This window comes from Clytia hemisphaerica, unplaced genomic scaffold, assembly GCF_902728285.1.
Source record: "Clytia hemisphaerica strain Z4C2 unplaced genomic scaffold, Clytia hemisphaerica genome assembly, whole genome shotgun sequence".
In the NCBI taxonomy this organism is placed as follows: domain Eukaryota; kingdom Metazoa; phylum Cnidaria; class Hydrozoa; order Leptothecata; family Clytiidae; genus Clytia; species Clytia hemisphaerica.
Window position 1 is genome coordinate 120,265 of NW_027104620.1, and position 22,016 is coordinate 142,280.

At 35.5% G+C, this 22,016-nt stretch overlaps 1 protein-coding gene across 1 annotated transcript; it reads right to left on the minus strand.

Moving 5' to 3' along the window:
• Window positions 1–250: 250 nt before the first annotated feature.
• LOC136824659 (gamma-aminobutyric acid type B receptor subunit 2-like) lies at window positions 251–15,760 on the minus strand. The gene is made up of 16 exons (XM_067080649.1): window positions 15,394–15,760; window positions 12,738–12,878; window positions 12,032–12,151; window positions 11,477–11,638; window positions 9,737–9,808; window positions 9,297–9,512; window positions 7,422–7,623; window positions 6,829–6,926; window positions 5,915–6,092; window positions 5,425–5,572; window positions 4,763–4,895; window positions 4,073–4,183; window positions 2,621–2,743; window positions 2,155–2,335; window positions 1,579–1,736; window positions 251–785 (listed from the first exon to the last, which is right to left on the minus strand). The coding sequence occupies exons 1-16, from the start codon at window positions 15,610–15,612 to the stop codon at window positions 540–542; spliced, it is 2,508 nt and encodes an 835-aa protein (XP_066936750.1). The 5' UTR covers window positions 15,613–15,760; the 3' UTR covers window positions 251–539.
• Between the last annotated feature and the right edge of the window lie 6,256 nt (window positions 15,761–22,016).

Genomic DNA, 22,016 nt, shown 5'->3' on the forward strand with positions numbered 1-22,016 from the left:
ACAATAAAGTCATAAAACCTGATCTGGAAGACCTATGACCCTAAAGTTTTGCACAATTAATCTTAATAAGATCTTATTAAAAGTCAGAAAGTTTCAAGTCGTTCAAAAGATTTTTCTCCGAGATATATACAAAAGAACTCCAGCGTAGATTCTACCCCCCCCCCTGGGGCTAATAGAGTTAAAGACCAGATCCATTACAACTCAATACTGTCTATTGTCTTTTTTATTGTTTTTGTTTTTCCTTTTGTTTGGCTTATTTTAGCTCAATAAAACCTCCTTGATTTTGATTATTTTACAGACCGCCATATTTGATTTGTCATGTGTTTCTTTTTAACTGATATGTATTCTTCTCATTCAAAAATAATATGACGTTATTTGGTCGTTCATCTAACGTCATTTGAGCGTTATGGATGTATCATGGACTTTGTTATGACGTTCTGCACCAATTGTCATTTGATAATCGATCGAACAACATTGCCTCGAGAATGTTATAAATGGTGTATTTCACAGACCAAGAAAATACTAGCAGTTAGAAGGTTTTATTTTTCCACTTTGATTTTGAGATTTTCTTGACTAGCAGAATAGCCTGGATTTATTTTCATTGCTTCAACTTCTTGGCTTCTGTTCTCCTTGGAGACAGCTGCATTATATTTTCTAACGGCTTGTAATTTCTCTTGGCGTTTCTTCTGTGATTTCAATTCTTCTGTTGCGTTCTTGACAGCCAGTGAACTTGTACTAGCGGTACGTTGTCTCTCCAGTGTGTTTTTCCCGAATAGGACTGTAAGCTGAAAAAAAGAAAAACATTTATGGTGGGGTATCATTAAGGTATTTTTATTTTTTGGAACGCAAATTCTGATTTTTTTTAATACACCCCCTTCTCACAAACTCACTGGGAACCCTTCCCACTGAAAAAATTGGTCAAAATATCGTCTCCGGTGGAAAATTATCTTCCAATAAACCAATCCTCGCTGCAAAATATTATGGTATTTTTATCCCCACTGAATTTTATGACTTGAAAACAAAAGAATTGAAATCCCCAGCCATAAAAACTAAGGAAATATCAATCCCCATCGAGTCTGAGTCCGTTATTTTTATCCCCACTGGTTGAAAAAATCCTACCGGGTCTGTGAGAAGAGGGTTTTTTAATGGATGAGGATTCAAAATTCTCGTGTTTACGCTCAAGAATTCAGTGAGGATTCTCCGGGGGTTGGGTACTTGGGCAAAAAGGGGTAAGGGGTATGCTACCTGGTCACGGTGGCTTTTTTCATCTCCAACTCCTCCAGTCCCACATAGGGTCGCAAAAACATCAAAATAGTCAGTCCCTTGTAGGGTACCTTTTGTCAGGGGTTTTTCGAAAATTTTGGGAAAAAAGTAGAAAATTTAGTAAATTTGGGGGTTTAGTTGGAAATGAAGATGAGAAGGGGGAAAAAAGGGGTTGGTCTGTGACGAGGAGTTGTCCCATATTTTCTATATCTAGTAAGTCACATCTATCTATACAACGTTAGATGAACGTTGAAACAACGCTGTGTGCCAGCTGGGCAAGTAACTGACGTATAAAACATACATTGCAGTTTTTACCTTTGGTAACATGGCAAGAAAAATGGTAGATGTTGTTGCCACATACACCACGATACTCAAGATGAGATAAACTTCATTGTAATGTTCTGTGCTGTGAAGGGTGACGGTTGCTATGGTTCCTGCGATGGCTGTTATGGCAACGACGTAAATGGAGGATGCTGGGATAGAAGAAAATAGAATTTTCTTACGATAACGAGGTCAGTGACGCAGTGAGAATATTTTTCTACAAGCTAGGTCATGAAGTCATGAATCTTATAGTTTTCAGTTCAATAATTTAGTAGGGGTTTTTGAAATCGAGGAAAAATTAACGATGAAGATGTATTTACGTTGGAGTATCTTTCCAACGAAGTGATTTTTTGCCACTGAGTATTCAAAAAGGAATGTAAAAACTTTTTTATTTGTAAATTCTTTAAGGGTCAGAACGTCAAAAATTGATAAATTTTCAAACTGTCATCTGTAAGGGGGGAGTCAGAAATTTATCTTAATTGCCAAGGCTCAAAAGTACAATTGATCATTGTACAAATATACGTCAGACCATTATAAGAACAAAAATGAAACCATATTGTCCAAACTTACCAATGTATCTTGAATCATTTAAAACAGGGATGTTGACTTTTCGAGTTTCCCAAGCCAAGAAAATTCCCAAGATGAGAAAAACAGCTTTTTCAATAATGATGGCGGTCAGGAAATAAGAATTGTGTATAGATTCGCAGCGTTGGAAATATTCTGTTGTGATGATATCTAATGTTTTGTTTTCCTGAAATGTAAAAATATCGATGGAGCTAACTTTCAAAGGTTTGGATTGTCAATATTTGTCTGACCTGCAAAAAGACTTTTATACTCTCCAAAACTGGAGAGTCATTTGAGGTACGAAACTTATATCAGGTTTGGAGAGTGATTTGAGGCATCAAACTTATATCATTATATATCACGATGTTTGAAGTTGAGATAAAAATGAAACTTAGAAATTCTTTAGATTGAATCACACTCTATATTTGAACCTTATTGTGAAAATATTGACAAATTTCAAAAGAAAACTTACATGGCTGGATAAAATGATGTTTTTGGTTTCATAAGGGGAGACTGTGAACCAGGATGCCATCATTGCAATATCGATACATAACAAAATGGCCACAAACAGAATGATATGGTAATCTTTCAATTTCTAAGAAGAAAAGAAGATGTTTTAGTTTTTTTTGAGGACAATAACACAACTCTGAAAGATTCTAATTCTAATACCAAATTTTGAGGAAAAAATATGCTCTATAAAATGATGTGACATGTCACTTAAGAATTTGTTCCCGCATAAAAACTGAACCAAAATTGAATCCTGTCAAACAAACTTCAACAAAATGTGAGCGCTCTAGAGGAATAAAATGAACTTGAACCCTGAAAAACAAATTTTAACCATGATAGGTGCAAATTTTGATACTTCTTTTGCAAAAGTCACGCTAGCGCCCCAGCATCACCAAGCAAAAAATAGCGCAAATGTGTGCCCTAAATTTTTGCAAAAATAGTGATTAACGCCGCCATGTTAAAGAAATTGGAATTACGCTATCACACAGAAAGAAGCCCTAATCACACCAACTTGTCTTCTAAAAGTAGCGGAATTAACCAACGTTTTCAAAATTTAGTGAATTTGAGATCCTGTCATATATTTACAGAACTTAAAAAATCGAAACCTGATAAGCATCACGTTCCCGTGCTCCATTTCGCCAGAGTTCTCACTCCGGGATAATCTCGCAATCGTTACTAGCGAGATTAAGCACAGTTTTATTTTGACCGTAAAGTGCGATACTGTAGACCTGTACATAACTTGCCAAAGCAAACCATGCAAGTGAAATCTTATGTACAGGCCTAAGATATCGCATTGAACGGTGTAAATAGGCACTTGTTTAACCTCGCTACTAGCTATATTTGACGTCTCAAAGGAACAGGGTATTAAAATAAAAGAAAATACCTTATCGGGGAAAAAATATTGGGGGAAAGTGACGAAAACTTTGAATAGGTGACGAAATTTTTCCCCGACGAAATATTTCCGCGACATTTTATCACCCAACCAAAACTTGTACCCGATTGTACCAAATTTTGGTCGGGGAAAAGTGACAAAAATGTCTCTAGGTGACGAAATTTTTCCCCGACTAAATAAAACTCCGACATTTTTTTCCCTGATAAGGTAATAGGGTGAAATAGAGGGTATCTTAGAACACTCCTGTGTCACAGACCCACTGGGACCCCAGCCCCACTGGAAAATTTGGTAAAAAATCCGTCCTCGGTGGGAAAATACCCTGGAATTTCAGCCCCAATGGCAATTTGAATCCCCATTCGAGATAAAATGTTTAAAATTATGCACTCCAAAACCATTCCCACTGGATTTTTTAACCTTTGGAACAATAAAATTTCTATCCCAATTTGGATTTCAATAGGAATTTTTACCCCCACTGAGGAAAAAGTTCCACCGGGGCTGTGAGACAGGGATGTTTTAGAAGCTTACCATTTTCTTGTTGTGTCTTGATGAAGTGAAGATGCGATAAATTCTCCACGTTTTCCCGAATAACGAACCAAATACAATACTGAAACCCGTTACCAAGGAAACGGTGGATGCCTAAGTGAACGAATAATTATATAGAATTTGTAAACGCGATAGACTTGATAACCTCTATCAAGAATATGCTAACTCTCATCAATACGAGAGGCTTTCAAAATATTTTTGGAAGTCAAAGTTTTTTTTCTAAAATTATAAAGCATGATGATATCATCTATGCCTTTTCAAAAGTTTTTTTTGGGTTACAAGCTAAAAAAACCCGGTCTCTGTGGGCTTAGATTAGCGAGTTTATGTATTTTCACTTTTTAGGGCGGTAGAGTGACTGAAACAATTTGGAATAACCCGCAGTTCTGACCCGCAAAATCGAGGACGGTAAAAGAACTGATTTACTGTCGTTCTCAGCTGGTCAGGATCTACTCAAATTAGAACCTTGCCGTCTTCGTTGCAGAAAAACGCACATACATAAACTCGGTATTACAAACTGAGGAGGAACTAAAAAAGTTTTTAGCATACAGAGATATGGCTCAAATAGATTGTAAACTAAAACACGAATCACAAATTTCACGCGTTGTAAACACAATCATGCTTTACCTCGCTTTCGAAACAGAAAGAATAAAACGCACGAATTCGATAACTTACCGAACACATAGCCGTTACATTTCCCGCCACAACGAATCGTGTATCCATTCCGTAAAATATCATGGACAAATAACATAACACAGACCCGAATATCATGACGTTGTTCACTACGGGTGACGTCAACTTTAAAGCCCTAAACAGTTCGAACATAAGAAATTTCATATTTGGGTTCCTTGAAAGCCTATTTCAAGATTATTTTCAATTATCTTAGATAAGCAGATTTTTAATTTTTTTTTCACTGAAAACTTTACATCCATTTATCGCTAGATGAACGTTAATTGGACGTTTAATGTCTGCTGAAATTCGAGAGAGTGTCCGTTGGCAATCAAACAGATCATTTATTCTGCGTATGCTACGATCTGCTCGAAAGGGGTTTGGCGAATGTGACTATCTGACCAAACTGTTCAGCCAAAACATTCGAAAACACGTTTTCTTTTGCTTGAAAATGAAAGCTAAAGCGACTGGGATCTAATGTTTTTATGATTGACAGTTGTTTTTGGTACGATTGTGCTCAAAAGCTCATTTAACATCCATCATTAATCTGGATAAAAGATCAAAGCGGTGCATCAACCTAGGCAGATTCTCTTACGGAGCATACTTCCATACATACCATGGGCAGAGTATGAGAACCTGCACGGAGATTAGTTTATTGTTATACTTACTTAATATTTCTGTACACATTATTCAAGAAAAAGATGACAATGGAACAAACGATTCCAAAAATATTGACACTCCATGACGTAATCCATGCGTAATCATTATACGTCACCCGCTTCTCAAGTCTGGTCATTCTATCCGTCAGAATCGAACCTATAGTAATAAGAGTAAAATATTGAATAGTTTTTTATCAATGGAGAATTGGAGCTTATTTTCAAGTGCCTGATAAACGTCCGATCTCGTACTCAGAGCCACATGCATCACTTTTTGGTTTTACTGATGGATGTGAGAATTGTGAATAAAACGAACTAAGGGACTGTGTCCGAGTTTGATAACCCTACCTCAGTTTTGAATCCTAACCCCTCCCCCCCCAACCCCACGGAACGTATTAGGACTCCATCTTGTTCATTTTTGGAAAATATCTCCAGCTGTCAAGATAAGGCTTTTCACAAGTAAAATAACCACCATCGAGGTTGATCGAGAATGTAATCTTACCATTTTTGAAATGTGACTTTATACTCTCAAACCATTGGAAATCTCCTGTGTGTAGTTGATACGATCCTATGTCCGAGAAAAGCCCAGATGGTTTTCGAGCGTTAAATGTAAACCTTAGTTTTTGAAATGTTATGGCGGTATGGCGACCTTCACGTATTGATTGCGGGTTGTAATCTCCCTGTGTTATAAAAATAAATACACTTTTTTTTATAAGAACAAACTATATGAGAGCATAAGGCTTCGCTGGCCAAAATGTTAAGAACAATTTAAGAACATTTTAAGGCTTTGTGGACTCAAAAACACCCTATTTTTTAAGAAAAATATTCATGAAATTGTGAAAATAAGAATATGTTAAGAACATTCTTAGGCTTAAAGCTCAAAAAGTTAAGAACATCCGAAGGCTTCAAAAATTTTTGATGTTCTTATAAAAAAAGCGTGTAGAAGATGAACTTATCATATAAGGGACGTAAAAACAGGGTATCAGGAAAAATAAATTGAAGGGCGCACAGGGTGCACAAACACCGAAATGCCGACGCATTTCTCTTGGATTGCCGTCAACACCAACAGCAGAATTTGCTAAAATCTTTATTTTGTCAGCGCATTGTATGTTTGACACCGAGACACCGATGGAGAAAAACAGTAAACCACCCCTTCGTGAAACCTGTACGTACCCCTTCATTCGAATTTCAAATACTCTAGTATATAAGGCTCCCAGTGGTTTGCGTGCAGAATGCGTGAATGGGATTTTTCACTTGCGTGAATACGTGAAAGATTTTAAAAAGTTGTGTGATTAAAACTTTTCGTGAATTTCGAAAAGAGTTGCGTGAATACGTGAATTTGGAAAAAAAATTCAATGTTTTTGCGTGGATTGAAGGCCTCTAGGGATCACCGTTTGAAAAAACGAAAATACATACCACAACACCAAGAAAATTAACGTTATTAAATGCTTTGTAGAAATTTCTCATCTTTGTCACATTATTGTATTTTGTATCCAAGAAAACATCGCTAGGATCTGTAAAAAAGAGAAATCAGATATTCAAATTCTAGCATGGAAGCTAACGATAAAATAAAATTCGTCTCCACAGATCCATTGAAAGACATCTAAATATTTCCGGCTATTTGCTTTTCAAAGTCAGACACAATAATATATAAATTTGCGCTTTAGAAAACCCATTCAAAAACTATCAAATCTTTTAATGAATGTGATACGTAGGCATTTTGAGTGATTTGATTTAAAATAACCTCTACTTATCACTCAGCTAGTAGTAATCCCATTGGATAGATGAGTTTCTATTGAGGCAGGTGTAGGGGCAGGGATGTTTGAAGTTCGAAATAAAAATTTCAATGTTTAAAGATCATCATTCAATGTATTTGCTGACAAAGTATTTCTTCTACCCCGCGCTACGAAACTCTTTTACTTATTATGCTTTTTCAGCATAAGAGGCTGTTTGTCAAAATGTTCCATATTTAAAATAAGGGAGGGTCAGAACGAGTTCATAGAACTTACCACCATTTTGTTTCAATAAAGAATCGAAAGCCATTCCCATTCGGTATATCTCATCCACTAGATACAAAGCACCTCTTTCTGTGGCTGGAAGAGATAACCTTCGGAAATCAAAATTTGGGGCTTTTGCTCTGATAGTATCGATTAACCATTGTTTGTTCTTGTCGTGGTTTATTTTAAGCATCTCAAAAACATCACCTACGGTCTAGGGTAGAAAAAAGATAATGATTTAACCAACATCATCCCCGTGTATCTCACGGACCGTAGTGCAATGGTAGAGCATCCGACTACGGTTCGTAAGGTTGTGGGTTCAACCCCCAGCCGGGTCATACCAAAGATTCTCAATATGGTACTTGATGCCTCTATGCTTGATGCTTGGTGCATGACCTTCGGGTCGTCTCCGACTGCCGTCGCAGACTTACTTAAGCATAAAAAAGTAATAAGACCTTAATTTAATCTAATTCAAGTAATTCTCCATTAAGTGTTGTAACAAGCAAACCAGGCGCTCCCCGCTCATGCAAATGTGCCGTTCATTTCGTAATATACACGCTTTTTTTTATAAGAATACACTTTATAAGAATGCCCATGATGAAAATGACCAAAAAATTAAGAATATGCTAAGAATATCACCATCATGGAATTTTGCTATTCAAGCAAAGAATGTCATTTTTAGAGCATTCTAAATCATAAATTGCCAATTACCCCCAAGTAATAAGAATGCTGTAAGAATATTTTAGGATGATTTTCCCAAAAAAGTTAAGAATATCCATGATGAAATGGATTTACACCATTCTTATAAAATAAAAAGCGTGTACCGAGCCCGTTAGCTGCTGAACCAAGAAGAACAATCAAAAGAATATCTAAAATGCTCTAAATTAATGAGGTTTTCTCATTCATAGACATCGTCCCTGACCGGGTGGAACTTGTTTGCACACAGACCCAGTATCTACGACTATAATTTCAAAATTCATTGCCGTAGAGGGTCTGTTGTCATTGTCTTTTCTCATTTGAGATTTTTTCAAACCGACCGCTGAGACGGAGTGTTGGTGAGCGAGGGGAGACGATGAGAGAAGTTTTGCTATTTATAAATCATACTTCATCGCAGAGGTCTCTGTACGGGAATTTCTTTATCAAACAGACAATGCGCACGGAGTGTACTACAAAGCGATAAACGTAAAATGGAATGGAACAGGACAAGCGGATTGATACTGAGACTGATAGAGGATATCAAAAAAGCAAAATTTGCCAAAATAAAAAAAACCAAACGAAATCTCCTGAGTGGATATAGTTCAGCAGTCTTCCCAAACTCTCCACATAATAAAATGAGGTTATATTTTGATGGAATTGAATTTTACGGCTATAAAGCTCATCCATCTGCGAGAATATTTTTAAAAGACAGAGATTTCATTTCACGGGTTTCACTACTACAGTTGACTTTCTAATTCGATCTTCAAGGGACCAAAAGATTTATTTGTTAAAGAGAAAGATTCGAACTACAGAAGGTAATTTAAACCAGATACCGACAATATTTTAGTTCAAATTACATTCAAGAGATTCGTATCGTAAAGATTCGAATTAGAGAGAATTGACTATACGATGATATTTTACCAATATATCTGACTCCGGAGGGGAGGGACACATATTGTCTGACACGCGGCATGTGCCACCCTTAAGGGTAGGTTTTTCAGGACAACGAAGTGCACTGTAAGGGTATCTTTTCACTGCTCAAGGGCTACACTGTAAGGGTATCTTTTCACTGCTCAAGGGCTACACTGTAAGGGTCCGATTTTGAAAGCCATTATTTTGGCGGCACATGCCGTCGTTGAGAAATCGAGTACCCTCCCGGGATCTGACTTTCTAAAATATTTTTTAGGGTACCTTGTTACCATAATCTGTTTTTGAACCAAAAGAGCGGCTTTTTTGTGGTGCAATCCGTATAGTACTTTCCATAGCCTCAAAAATTTCCAATAAAGTACATTCCATTTTTAATCTTCCAGGATAAAAGAATATTTGTGTCTGGTCGAGCATTACGTAACCGCTCTTCTCAATCATGACAGTTTGGTAACGTGGGAAAACCATGTTGTTCTGTCTAAGCTAGAGAATGAAAAAGATAAAGAAAATAGTTGGACACTCTTTCTATATCGATCTTCAAGGGGAATTGGATTTTCATCGAATAATGGAGTTTATTTAAAATTCAATGTAAATTTGGGATTTCGAAAAAAAGTTTTGATCGATCCCTACTTTGGGTAGAAGTTCCACTCGAGAAATCAGGCAACGGGGGATGTTACAAACTTTCTAAATTTTGCTGCACTTCTTACCAAACAATAGGCGCGGTAATACCAGCTTGGGAATTGGATTCCATTGAAAATAATGATACGTATGTCGTTTTCCTGCATAAAGAAAAACAGTTTTATTAAAGAACGTGTAAGTTTTGCTTTTTTTGTTTCCCAATTTCTTCCCACGTAGCTTTAATGAAAACGAAATCGTAGCAAATACATGTAGCGAGACGTATCTATGCGTGATTTCTCTTTAGTACTTTATAAATTGGATCCTATGATATTAAATTCGTATGCGTTGGCCATAATGTCAAAAATCAAAATCATTTGTAGTCTTTAAAAATCAGTAGGAAATTCCTCTTTTTCTCAAATAATGTGACCATGAATTATTATTATGACCTATGATTGTAATTAATCCTTGATGAAGACCCCCGGGGCCGTAACTTAGGCAAAATGGGTGACATAAGGGTCCCATTTTCACACCCTTGAAAGTCCCTCAAAGGGGTACAAAAATCATTATTAAAGTTGGGTAAGGAAAATCTATATCAAAGAATAATATCTTGTATTTCCCAAGTAAAATAAACATAAAAAGATAATTTCTTGTATTTTCCAAGGAAAATGACTTTTAAATAATTTCTTGTATTTCCAAATGAGAATGACTTAATCTCTTGTATTTCCAAAGGAAAACGACTTTAAATTGGACAAAACTTGCACTCTCTAAGGGTAGACTTTTGAACTTCGGCTCGGTCATACCCGTCATCTTACTCGTCATCTCGCAAACCTATAACCCCCACCCCTGAAGACTATTTCGCTAATCAATAAGGTTCAGGAAACGTAACTCTTTTATACTGTCAAGGCAAACTTCATTAGGAAGTTAAGACCAAAATAATCATAAAACGATGACAATAAGAACACTTTAAAGAACATTGTTAGATTCTGAAGACAAAATGTTTAGAACATCCTAAAACTTCAAAAAAAAAAAATTAAAATAATATGTACGCAAATTGTCTTCTTTAAACCCTTTGCGTGCCGTTACCTTGTTTTTGTACCCCAATCCATTTGCCGAGGGGTAATTTTTTTTAGTAATCTGATTTGCCGATGTCGTATATATACGACATGCAAATTTTAACTCGTGTTGCCGCATGTCGTATATATACGACAAGGATATTTTATTCCTATTTGCCAATGTTTGACATTTGTATTTGACATTTGTTTTATATTTTATGATAGACTAAAATAAACCTGAAATAAATCTTTTGAGCACTTAATATATACTGTCACTATTACTATTTGGATTTTTTTATGTCGGATATATACGACATTGGCAAAATAAGAAAACCATTTTCCTAAAAGCTGATTTCTCGGCAAATAGAGCTCCCTCTTTTTTAAAGGCCTCGGCAATTAGGTAAAAAAATTTGATGTTGGATATATCTGACATTGGCAAGTAGAGTGAAAATTTGCATGTCGGATATATACGACATCGGCACGGAAAGGGTTAAAGCTTTTGCTTTTAATGAAGTTTCCCCTTTTCATATAAGGCATTTCTAATACAGGTCAAAACAAAAAGCATACCAAGATTTTTCTTGGAGGATATTGTTTTTTAAATTAATGGCTTTTATCGATCTGGCTCAGCATGAAGGCGCGTCGCTTTCTGTTGTTTCCTTTTACACCTAGTCTGAATCGCAGACTTCTAAAACCCCAGGTAGTATGTCTATAGGGAGCACGAATCCGTTAGTGGATACCAGCAGCCTTATTTTACACCCAAACATTATCTTTGATTACCTTAATTTTCTGGATGGGTACCAACATATCGTTTATATCTTCAAATACTCGTTGACCATTACGATCATAAGGAATGGAACTGATACCACCATGATAAAGCTTAAAATGTAAAGCTTCCACTCCATTTTTCTTCAAATATTGAACAATTTCATCGTTTTCATCCTAAAGTTAGAAATCGCAATAGAGTCGAGTCTCAAAAACTTGAACCCTCACGGCGAATACATTTTTGTTTGAGTTAAGGAAGAGTTAATTTCGATTTTTATAGAGTGAGTTTTTAAGGCATTGTTATCTGAAGGAACGAGACAATTTTTTTCGAGTTAACGAGGCATTTTAGTTGTAGAGGTTCGATTTAAAGAGACCTCTACTTATTAGAGCGTGAAGCAACATAAAGGTATTTTGAATATTACATGTCAAATTTAGTTTGAATTCGGATCCTAACCTAAGAAGATCGTAAGAATATTCTAAAAGTTTAAAATATTTTAAATTTCCTTGAATGTATCTTAAATATTTTAAGCCTTCTTAAATGGATTAAATGAAAAAACACCGTGTACTTACTTCCTCAATAAATTTGTCATTAATTTGAGTGAAGATTGCAATCCTTGCCCAATTGAAATGGCGAAGCATTTGCACCAGGGCTTCTAAAGAACTAAGTTTTAATCCAACTTCTAAATCATTCTGAAAAGAAAAATCAAATTGATTTGCAGGCGGGTCACTTGCAGAGAAAACATTTACAAAATTAAATTCCTGCTTTTACGCAGTACCACCCGTACGAATTTCCGTAAAAAGATGGAAAAAAGTTTCAAAATTTTTTATTCTTTATATGGTAGAAAAAACCCACTGCAAGGGTTTATTCTAGACTAATTTTCCCTAAAAACATAGTAAGCCGGTGTCTAAAATGAAGAATATCAATATATTTTTAAGAAGTAGAAACTCCTAGCTGGTACACGAAATTGCTATAATCGTTAAGGACATTTTATGAATGTTGAATCAACATTGTGTCTCAGCTAGGTAGCAATTTATCTGGCTGGCTGTCGGTGTAGACGGGACTGACGAGAGAGTGTATATCCTCTTTTCTTTTTGTGACAAACCTGGAATTTCGATTACTTTTGAGTTGGAGTGCATTATACCCTTGTCTGAACTAATAACCACCAGATTACCTAACCAAAGCTGATTTAGCTGAGCTGGTGGCGACCAAGGATCGATCCCTTGGATTACAAGTTGAGTACTCTACAAACTGAGCTACCTGCAGTTACAAACTTACATGTGGAACATGAAAATTGTCGGTGACAATATGTGTCAGCAAGTAGGATTCTATATTGAACGGACCAAAAACATATTGTAATGGATATTCCTTCTTTCGAATTGTCGACATCGCATGATTCATTGCAAGACCTTTCTTGCGCTGAAAATTAAAACGAAATAAATTCGACATCAATGGACATTCTCCAATTCCATTTTCATAAAACAAGACAATCTTGTACCCAGAGCCAGTTGCAAGACTTTTTGATTTTAATGATCGACGCTATCAGAATCTTAAAAAAGCGAGCGAATAAGGGACTGGGTTTGATTTTGAAAAGAAAGTTATTTTCAAAATACAGAATGTTTCTGGAAGTGCGATTGAGAGTGTTTCTTGTTTAGAGGGAGTTCATTATAAAATGAAAATAAAAATGCTGTCTTGGTGACACTGTGAATGCAAGACAAGGGTCAACAGAGCCTTACAAGCTGACTTATAAAGTTGTTTCCATAAGATGTTCATAAACGTTCTTAAGCTCTAGGTTAACTTTGAAAGTTGATTCAAACAATTGCGGGTTGTTGACACTGTTGGGTTCCTGGATTTCGGGAAAATACATCCCTATGTCACAGACCCGGCGGAGCTCCCACCCTACTGGAAAATTTCAGCTAAATTTTCATCTCCATTTGGGAAAAATACTTTACAATCTCAACTAGGCTGGGAAATTGACTTCAATTGATTTCATTTCAATTGGAAATTGAATGGAAATAATTTTACTCTTAAAAGCCATTTCCATAGGTATTTTTAAGATTTTATATTCCCATTGCGATTTTCATCCCAAATGGGGTAAAAAATTCAACCGTAGCAATGAGACAGGGATGTAAAAATAATTTAACTCGATTTTTTTCCTCCTTAGCCAGCTGGTACACAACGTTGCTTCAACGTTTATCTAACGCTCACAACGTTCATAATATTATATTATGACGTTGAAGCAACTCTGTGTGTCGTGTGTCAGCGGGGTAGCTTTATGTAAATCATTATTTGGATATTATAATGTGAGGTAGGTCTTATTTTGAACTTTTTTGCCTGATGGGGTGTTATGTTTTTTTGCAACTTCAGTCAGAAAAGCAGGATATGACTCGAATCGCCAGAGGTGTCTTCAATCAAATTTAAAACCAATGACGTTTTGATATAATTGATTTTCGTGGGAAGAATTTGGCCTTGTTATTACATTTCTTACAAGTTATTTTTTAAGCACGTCCTTTGTGGCTTTGAGTAATTAAAAACAACCCTCATTTCAACAATTTCCTAATTGCAAATGTTCAAAAAAAAATTATTACTCTAATTTCAGTCAGTTCATTTTTAAAGAGAAGATTTTTACTTTTCCTGGCGTCGCATGTTAAGAGGATCTTGAAGACTAATGTTCTATCGTTGTATAAAGAAAATATTTTTAGCAGATCATTGAGCTCGTATGAAGATCCTTAGCTCGTTTTGTGATTATTCTGATAGCGCTCGCGATTATTTGTACTACGTCCATCAGTAAAATAAAAATGTTCGCAGTGCCGTAGGAAGCATTTTCCTATCGGATGGGCTGAAGTTCAGTGACATTGCAGTGATTGCTTGAAAATGCACTCAAACATGCACTTAAAAGACACATTATGACAAAATAACCATTTTTAAAATATTATTGGATTGCTACGGCACTGTGTTGGTATTTATGGCTCTGGGTACAAGATTGGAAGATCATTAATATTAATGGGAGGGCTCGATTTACAGAAAATTATTTAACGAGTACAAGGGTTGAGCAGCATTAATTTGATGATTCCTTATAAAGAACTCTAATTAATGCTCTAGTTATCGTCGGTTAAGGTGATTAGTGAACAATTTTTGTGGAGGAGGCTGCGATTTCCTGTGCCAATTCAATAAACAATATATCAATATACTTTTTGTCAAACTTTTTCATTACATCTTCCAAATAATACGCGAGCTTTGCCAAAAAAAATCCATAAGGATCTGATTATTATAGAGAGAAGAAATATCTGTTGTTCGGAAATATAATTTTTTACTTTAGAAACAATAATTATGAAGTTAAGTCAATTTTCAATGGAATAAGAACAAATTAAGAATAATTCAAGCCTTGGATTCCCAGAAAATCTTATTTTATCGCGTTATCTACCTTGGCTTTTTTTTGAAAACTCCAAGCTGAAATTAAATGTTGTTTCAACAACGTCAAATAAAACGTTCAAAGAACAATGAAACAACATTATTCTTAAGCTTACAGTCATAATAGCGAGTTTATGTATTTGCACTCTTGATGACGGTAAAGTGACTGAAGTGATTTGGTAAAACCCGCAGTTCTGAACCACAAAATCACGGACGGTAAAAGTGCTGATTTACCGTCGTCCTCAGTCAGTCAGGATGTAGAGAAATTAGAACCTTACCGTTTCCGTCGCTGAAAAACACACATACATAGACTCACTAATACCTATAATTTTACGGAAGGTGTCATATTTAGAAAATGATATTTCCACGCTAAGGTTCAGTAATTTTCCATCAAAACAAAATGAAGCTTTTCTATTAGTTAAGAATAACGTGATAGTACCGATATTGGCCTATAGAAAAACTTTATTATTTATTTATGGTTGATAGCGAACCGTAACGTATAAACGGGGTATTAAATTCTTACATAATCATCTTCGTAGTGTATCTCAATTGTATGGTTCGGTAAAATATCCTTCTTCTCGTTCAGCAATTGAACACCTGTGTCAAGAGCAGCTTTGTAAGAATGTCTGTCGTCATTCAAATAATAAGGTGTGTAAGCGTTGATATGGATGACATTATCCGCCGCTTGTGACAATGAAGATAAGAATTGAGCAATGAGCAGCAAAATGCATTTCATTTTCATTTTTAAATATTTCTTTTCAATACTTCTAACTAATATAAAGAAAAGACTGAAATTGGATAGAAAATATATAAATGTGATGGAAAATGCAATAATATTGTCAAGTCCACATCCAGCATGTTCTGTTCTGTTCTCTCCGATTTGAAGTTTTTCTCATAAAAACACTAAGTTTGAGAATTTAAGAGTTTGAGATTTTAAGTAGTGGGCACTTATTCTTGTATGGGTACCCTAACCCCCTGCCCTAGCCAAAAAATCTTGCTCTGGCAGCCGAGAGGACCAGATTACACCAACACCATCTCATAACGTCATCAAAGGCATCAAAAGTCAAAATCATAAACTTTTTGACATATAAAATTTTTTTAGAAATCTCTTCATCTCACACATTCCCGGGTAATAGTTTTCTATACAGTGCAAGGTAAACAAATCCTCTCACATTGGCGTAGCGAGATACCCTGCAAAATTTATGAGGGAGTGCAGACGTTTATGACATATCCATTATCTTTTGAAAAACAAAGACAATAATTACAGTGTCGTAAAAACTGCTCTCATCCATAGATTTTGCAGGGTATCTCGCGACGCCTATGCTTTCAGTTCAGAAAGTTCATTAATCGACGTCGTAATGACTTTGGTGAAGGTTCAATAATACAGGATGTCCAGAAAAAAGGAGAAAATCTAAACACTAACAGATATACGAGTAGAATCTTTTATGTTTCTTTCTTCTTCTTTTGTTAGAAGAAAACCCCACACATTGCATAAAACATACCGACCTACTTTGACCGTCTCACTCGATTGCCGATTACTCCAAAAGTCATTTAATAAGTGATCAGCTTTTTGTAATGAATACCTCCCTTCGACGCTAGCAGATACATTTAAATAAAACCTTTTTCAAATTTAACGACTTTATAATTGTAATATTTTAATGACTTATATTCATGACTTCCAGTCAAATTACTTTGTGCGTGGTCGTATTGTATCGTATTTTTGTTTATTTCAATTTTCAAGCCTTTTTTTATAAAAACAGTTTTATACCAACCAAAGTCAAAGACATAAAAAAATAAGAACAATTTAAGAACAATGCTGAGCCTAGAATCCCTTTTTAAAAAAATTGAAGGGTCAAAATTCCCTGGTCGAAGTAGCAAAATAAAAGTAAAAAACCCTAAAATATCTAAATTTTTCTCCTACAAACAATTATTGACTAGTTCTTATAAAAAACGAGTGTATGTCGTTAAAATGTAATTATCATGGTTTACGACTGTTGTTTTAAAATTTGTAAAGAATGCTGTCGCGTTTGCGTTTCCCGTGCAACACAATATTTTTCCCTGTTTCACCAATGTTTTACAGACCCTCTTGATAATCAAAGTTTTTAATCCTGACAAAAACACATTAGATGATGACCTTGATTATAACCCTGTCTCGTCAGAACACATCATTATTTCTAGCTGATTAATTTAAGAAGCTTTGATCAGAACAGATCAAAATTTCTAATTGAGACCTTTTCTTTAGAACGCATCCGAAAAAAAGGTCGTCTCGCCGGCTGCTTTCGAAAAAAGTTGAATTCCATATCAAATTTTAATGTCAGGGTACAGAGATAGAACAAGGCTTTTTCAAATGTGCGTTATCCAGCTTCGCTATTTCATATCCCTGGTGATAATATTCAATGTTTTACTCGTGAAATAACAAGAGTTTTCATTACAACTCTAGATATCTTTGTCTAGATAATCGTCAACAACTTTTAAAGTGCAGACCTTTTTTATCCTCTAACACAATCAATGAGAGAACTATGTGCTTGTGAAAAAAATCATTATCCAGATCCTAGTAACCTGATAACAGCTGTTCGTAATTTTCTTACGGGCACGGTAAACTTCTGAAAGCCCTTGAAATTTAATCATCTGATGAAAATAGTTCTTCCGCGGAAAATTCTACAACAAAAATCTTGTTGTGCGCCGGAAAGTCAAAAACTGATACGGTGCCCTATTCATAAACACAATCACGCGACTTTTTTTGTCATTCCCAGTCCTTTTAGACGAGCGTGGTATTTACGATTTTGAATCAGCATATTCGTCAGATTGTTATGTTTCACCCATCCATTTAGCGTGGTAGGCAGAAAACAACCACAATCTGATCTTAGGTTAGATCCTAGTGGACAGACTAAAGAAAACTTGTTCTAGATTGTTATTCCAAAACATTATCAGTTTCCAATCAATGATTCATGAATCCACCGTCATGTCAGCATCAACTAAAGTCATTAAAAGTCATCGATTTCAAGTACAGTATAATTGTTTCAAAAATAGTTTGAAAACGAGGTTAGCAATGTTATTTTATTGATTTCGAGAAAAATGGTATATCCTGTCCTATACTACTAAGTCAAAGCATAGTCCGTATAAGAAACCCTGGTCTGGAAGCTTATTGTCTTTACTTTTTGTTAGCTTTTTTCTTTGTTAATATATCAAAAGATGAAAATCGATTTGCTCAGTTTTTGATCACGTTACCAAGTGCCCCTCTTGGGATTGGTTTAAGATTTAATTACATGATCAAAAAGTGAGCAAAACAAAGTAATTTCTCAACGCAAGTTCAAGTAAGAAACAATTATATAAAGAAACAAAAGGCTTCCAGACCGGGGTTTTTATACAGACTATGGTAAAAGTTGTCAAACATACTAAGATAGACAATAGATTTGATAACTTAATTAAGGTCATCAGGTAACATTTTGTTTCGCTGTCAACTGTTCGACACTTTTCATAACTTTCTATAGTAGTAATAATACGCCTCACATTTTGAAACCTATTTCAAATAAAACTTTCCCATCCGGAACGCAACGTCGTTTTGACGTCCGCCTAATGTACAGTCGGTACAGTTGGTTTGACCTCTCATCCATTTAATTTGATGGTTTCGTTGCAAATCAATCAAGAAAATTCTAATTATGCAGTCTAACATGCTGGATGACTAAATTAAAATCGGGTATATAACCCGGGGGGGGGGGCACTTAAGAAAAACGACATACTGTACGTACGGTCCTTTAGGGTCCCTTTCCCAAGCTTAAGCTTCCCAAAGTGTACTGTAAGGGTTGATGAGAGCTAAGATGAGAAAAAGTATACTCTAAGGGTGTAGAATTTGGAAAATCTGACCATTTTTTTGCCTATGGTCAATACACCGTAAGAGTCGATTCTTCGCCAAAATTTACTCAAACTTTGGCTAAATTTTCTCACTGAAACTCGATGGGGATCGATATTCCCATATTTTTTATGACCCAGGATTTCAATTCTTTTGTTTTCAAGTCAAAAAATTCAGTGGGGATGGCAAAAATAACAGAACATTTTGCAGTGAGAATTGGTTTATTTGTTATTTTCAGAGGGGACAAAAATTGGAGGATGATTTTCCACTGGGGACGATAATTTGGCTAATTTTACCAGTGGGAAGGGTTCTCGGTTCGTCTGTGAGAAGGGGGCGTACTAATGTCATTCTGTAGTGCTATGGTGGCCATCACTCTCCACTCACACCTGAGAGGCTCGAGTTCGATTCCCATCATGATACCATAATGCACTTGACAAATGAATGAACATTCACTGGGTTCAACCCATGCCAACTACTCTGATGATACAAGAGTGTTGGTAAATATTCCAAACATTGTGATGTGACATATTGACATGTTGCCACGTGTTCGCCTTCGCAGCGAGAACACCGAGTTTTCCCTCTCCGTCGTCTGAGTGTACGCCATGACTCAACATAGCTGGCATCGGTAGAGTCAAAATCCCTAATTACGCAGCGATTCCTTCTACTCCACGAATAATAAAATTGTAATTAAAAAAAGAAAATCTTGAAAATATCTCTGAAAAATATCTTTAAACAAATCAAATTTACCTTCTACCAGCATTTTGAAGAAACTTTCTTGTCTAGCCTTAAGTCCTTCACCCTTTAATCAATAAAATGTAACTATTACTGTTGTCTCCCGAATAGACGTCCCCCCGCTAATTGCTAAAAGACAAAAGAATCCATCTCCCCCGCTCTTATTAAGACCCCCCCCCGCTAATTAAATTCGAATAATTCAAAATTTTATACAGTGAGAAACTTAAAATTAGTATTGGTCTATCGGGAAAGTTTCATCAGATATTAAATTTTGCTTCATTAACATTCGCTCGAGAAAATGTCCGACTTATCCTCTACTGGAACTACCTGTATGTAAATTACCATAATTTGAAGGTCAAAGTGTAATATTTTACGTACCGTCTAATAATGATATATAATGGTCCGGTCCCGGAAATAAATGTATTGAAAGATCGCATTAATATATTACAGAACCCGAAACTTAATATTTTACATAACATTTTCCGTAAATACGGGAAAAAGAGAAAAAGAACAAAAGTTAATTTCATGTATGAACTTTGAAAAACGTTTTATGCGAACGTTGAAAAGACATTGCGTAAACCTTGAAAACGCTCTGTGAACTGTTATTCATATCCATTATATATTCATTATCCATAAGAAACACTGACCTTTATATATCCCAGGAACAAGCTACATCCACCATCTTTGATCGAAGTTTTTTTTTGAATTGGTACCCGTAAATAAGCCTTTGTAGTATGTTAAAGATTAACGTCTAACGGCGCTACATCATAAAAAACTTTCGAGGGAAAGTATATTAAGATAATACCATTAAGATACCACTTTTCAAAAAACTCTGATCGAAGATTTTGCTTCGCCGGGATTGAAATACGCGGTCTAGGGTATATTTTGACTAAGAGCTCGGTTGTTCTCACTGGGATTTATACATAGACCCTGGAGGCAGTTCCTCAATCCTGGCCAAGCAAAAACTTTTGATCGGAGTTTTTTTGAAACTGGTGCCCGCATTAGGAGATAGCTAGATCTACTTTTGCTTGCACACTAATGTCATAAGAAAATGTAGTGTTTCCGCAATGCCGATGAAGGAAATAGGCTCTCATGCGACCGACCAGAAATTGTTTTTTGATTACTTAAGATCATTGAAATAGAACTTTAAAGATAACTTTTATGTATAAGCAGTATGAAGTAAGCCCTGAATACTAATGTATAAACTACTAACGAACGAAACTTGATTTAAAATGGGAATATCTTAATCAAACGACGTTTGATAGCTTGAACGGTCAACTTGATTTTCTTTATGATGAACCATATATATGAACCCATAGTCTGCGGCCGGGTCAGAAAATCTTCTTTTTTCACCCGGTCGGTTTTCGGAAACACTACATTTTTTATTTTCGCCTGAGAATGGCTTTGGTACCTAGTAGCGTAGACAGGGGTGAAGGAACAATTGCTTTGGAGAGCAGATTTAAACGACACAGTAATTATGCTTTTATACCACGAATAGTTAAGTGATTTGTACGCAGATCATTCTTCAACCCTGTCCACTGGGTACCATTAAAAAGAACCTCCGATCAAAGATGACGGATATAGCTTGGTCCAGGTTTTATAAGAATCAGTAGTTGTTCTCTTAATTTTTCGTAATTGTAAGGCGCTAAAATACTCTTTAGAATGTTCTTAAAGTGTGTAGCATATTGACTATCTTATTTGCTTTTATAAAATCGCCCATGGTAGTTGACCAAAGAATAGTTATTCCGAATGCTGCTTTTATCCCTATTCCTGATATATGAATTATTCTCATTTTCAATAAAAGACGGCGTACAATTTGATTCGGTGATTGTCCAAATTTGCAGATTTTACGTTATGAAATCAATTTGAATTAACAAAGCTAGTTTAGGTAACAGGTTAGGCTTTAGTTTGGTTGCATTTGTTTATTGCATGCAATTATTATGCTGAAGATAGCTGCAATTCGCGTGTACTTATTTGTTACCTCAATGTACAAACGTTACAATATTTATGACATAAACCGGGGGTAATCTAATAAACAAAGCATTTTAAACCCCCGGATCTAATAAAAAAATTCAAAAATTTTTCAAAAAAATTTACTTTTAAACTGAAAATTTTAAAAAGTTAAAATTTTCTGAAAAACCATTCGAAAATTTTTATTCTATTTTGAGAAAACGATGGAAGTTAATTTAAAGCTTTTATCATTCTTAGCATTATGTATTGGGCTCGTTTCCGCCATTCGGTTTCGGCCCATGAGACCCGGAGAACCACTGGAATATTTCTCAATGCCAAATTATATCCAAAATGACACAGAGCTTCTGATCAAGAGAGATGAGCTCCGACCTTTTTCAATGGACAGTTTTACTTTTGGTAATTTTGGGAACGCTACCAGACAGTCAGGTTAGTAATTGACCTTCTTCTTTAAAATCTCATTAAAATTTAGAGGAATAAATTTCAGTGTAAAGAATTGGACGGATTTGGTGGATTTTAACCAAATCAAGTTGCCGTTAAAGTTTCGTCTTTTTCCACTATCCGTCAAATACGGTTGCTGCAATCATGGTTGAAAT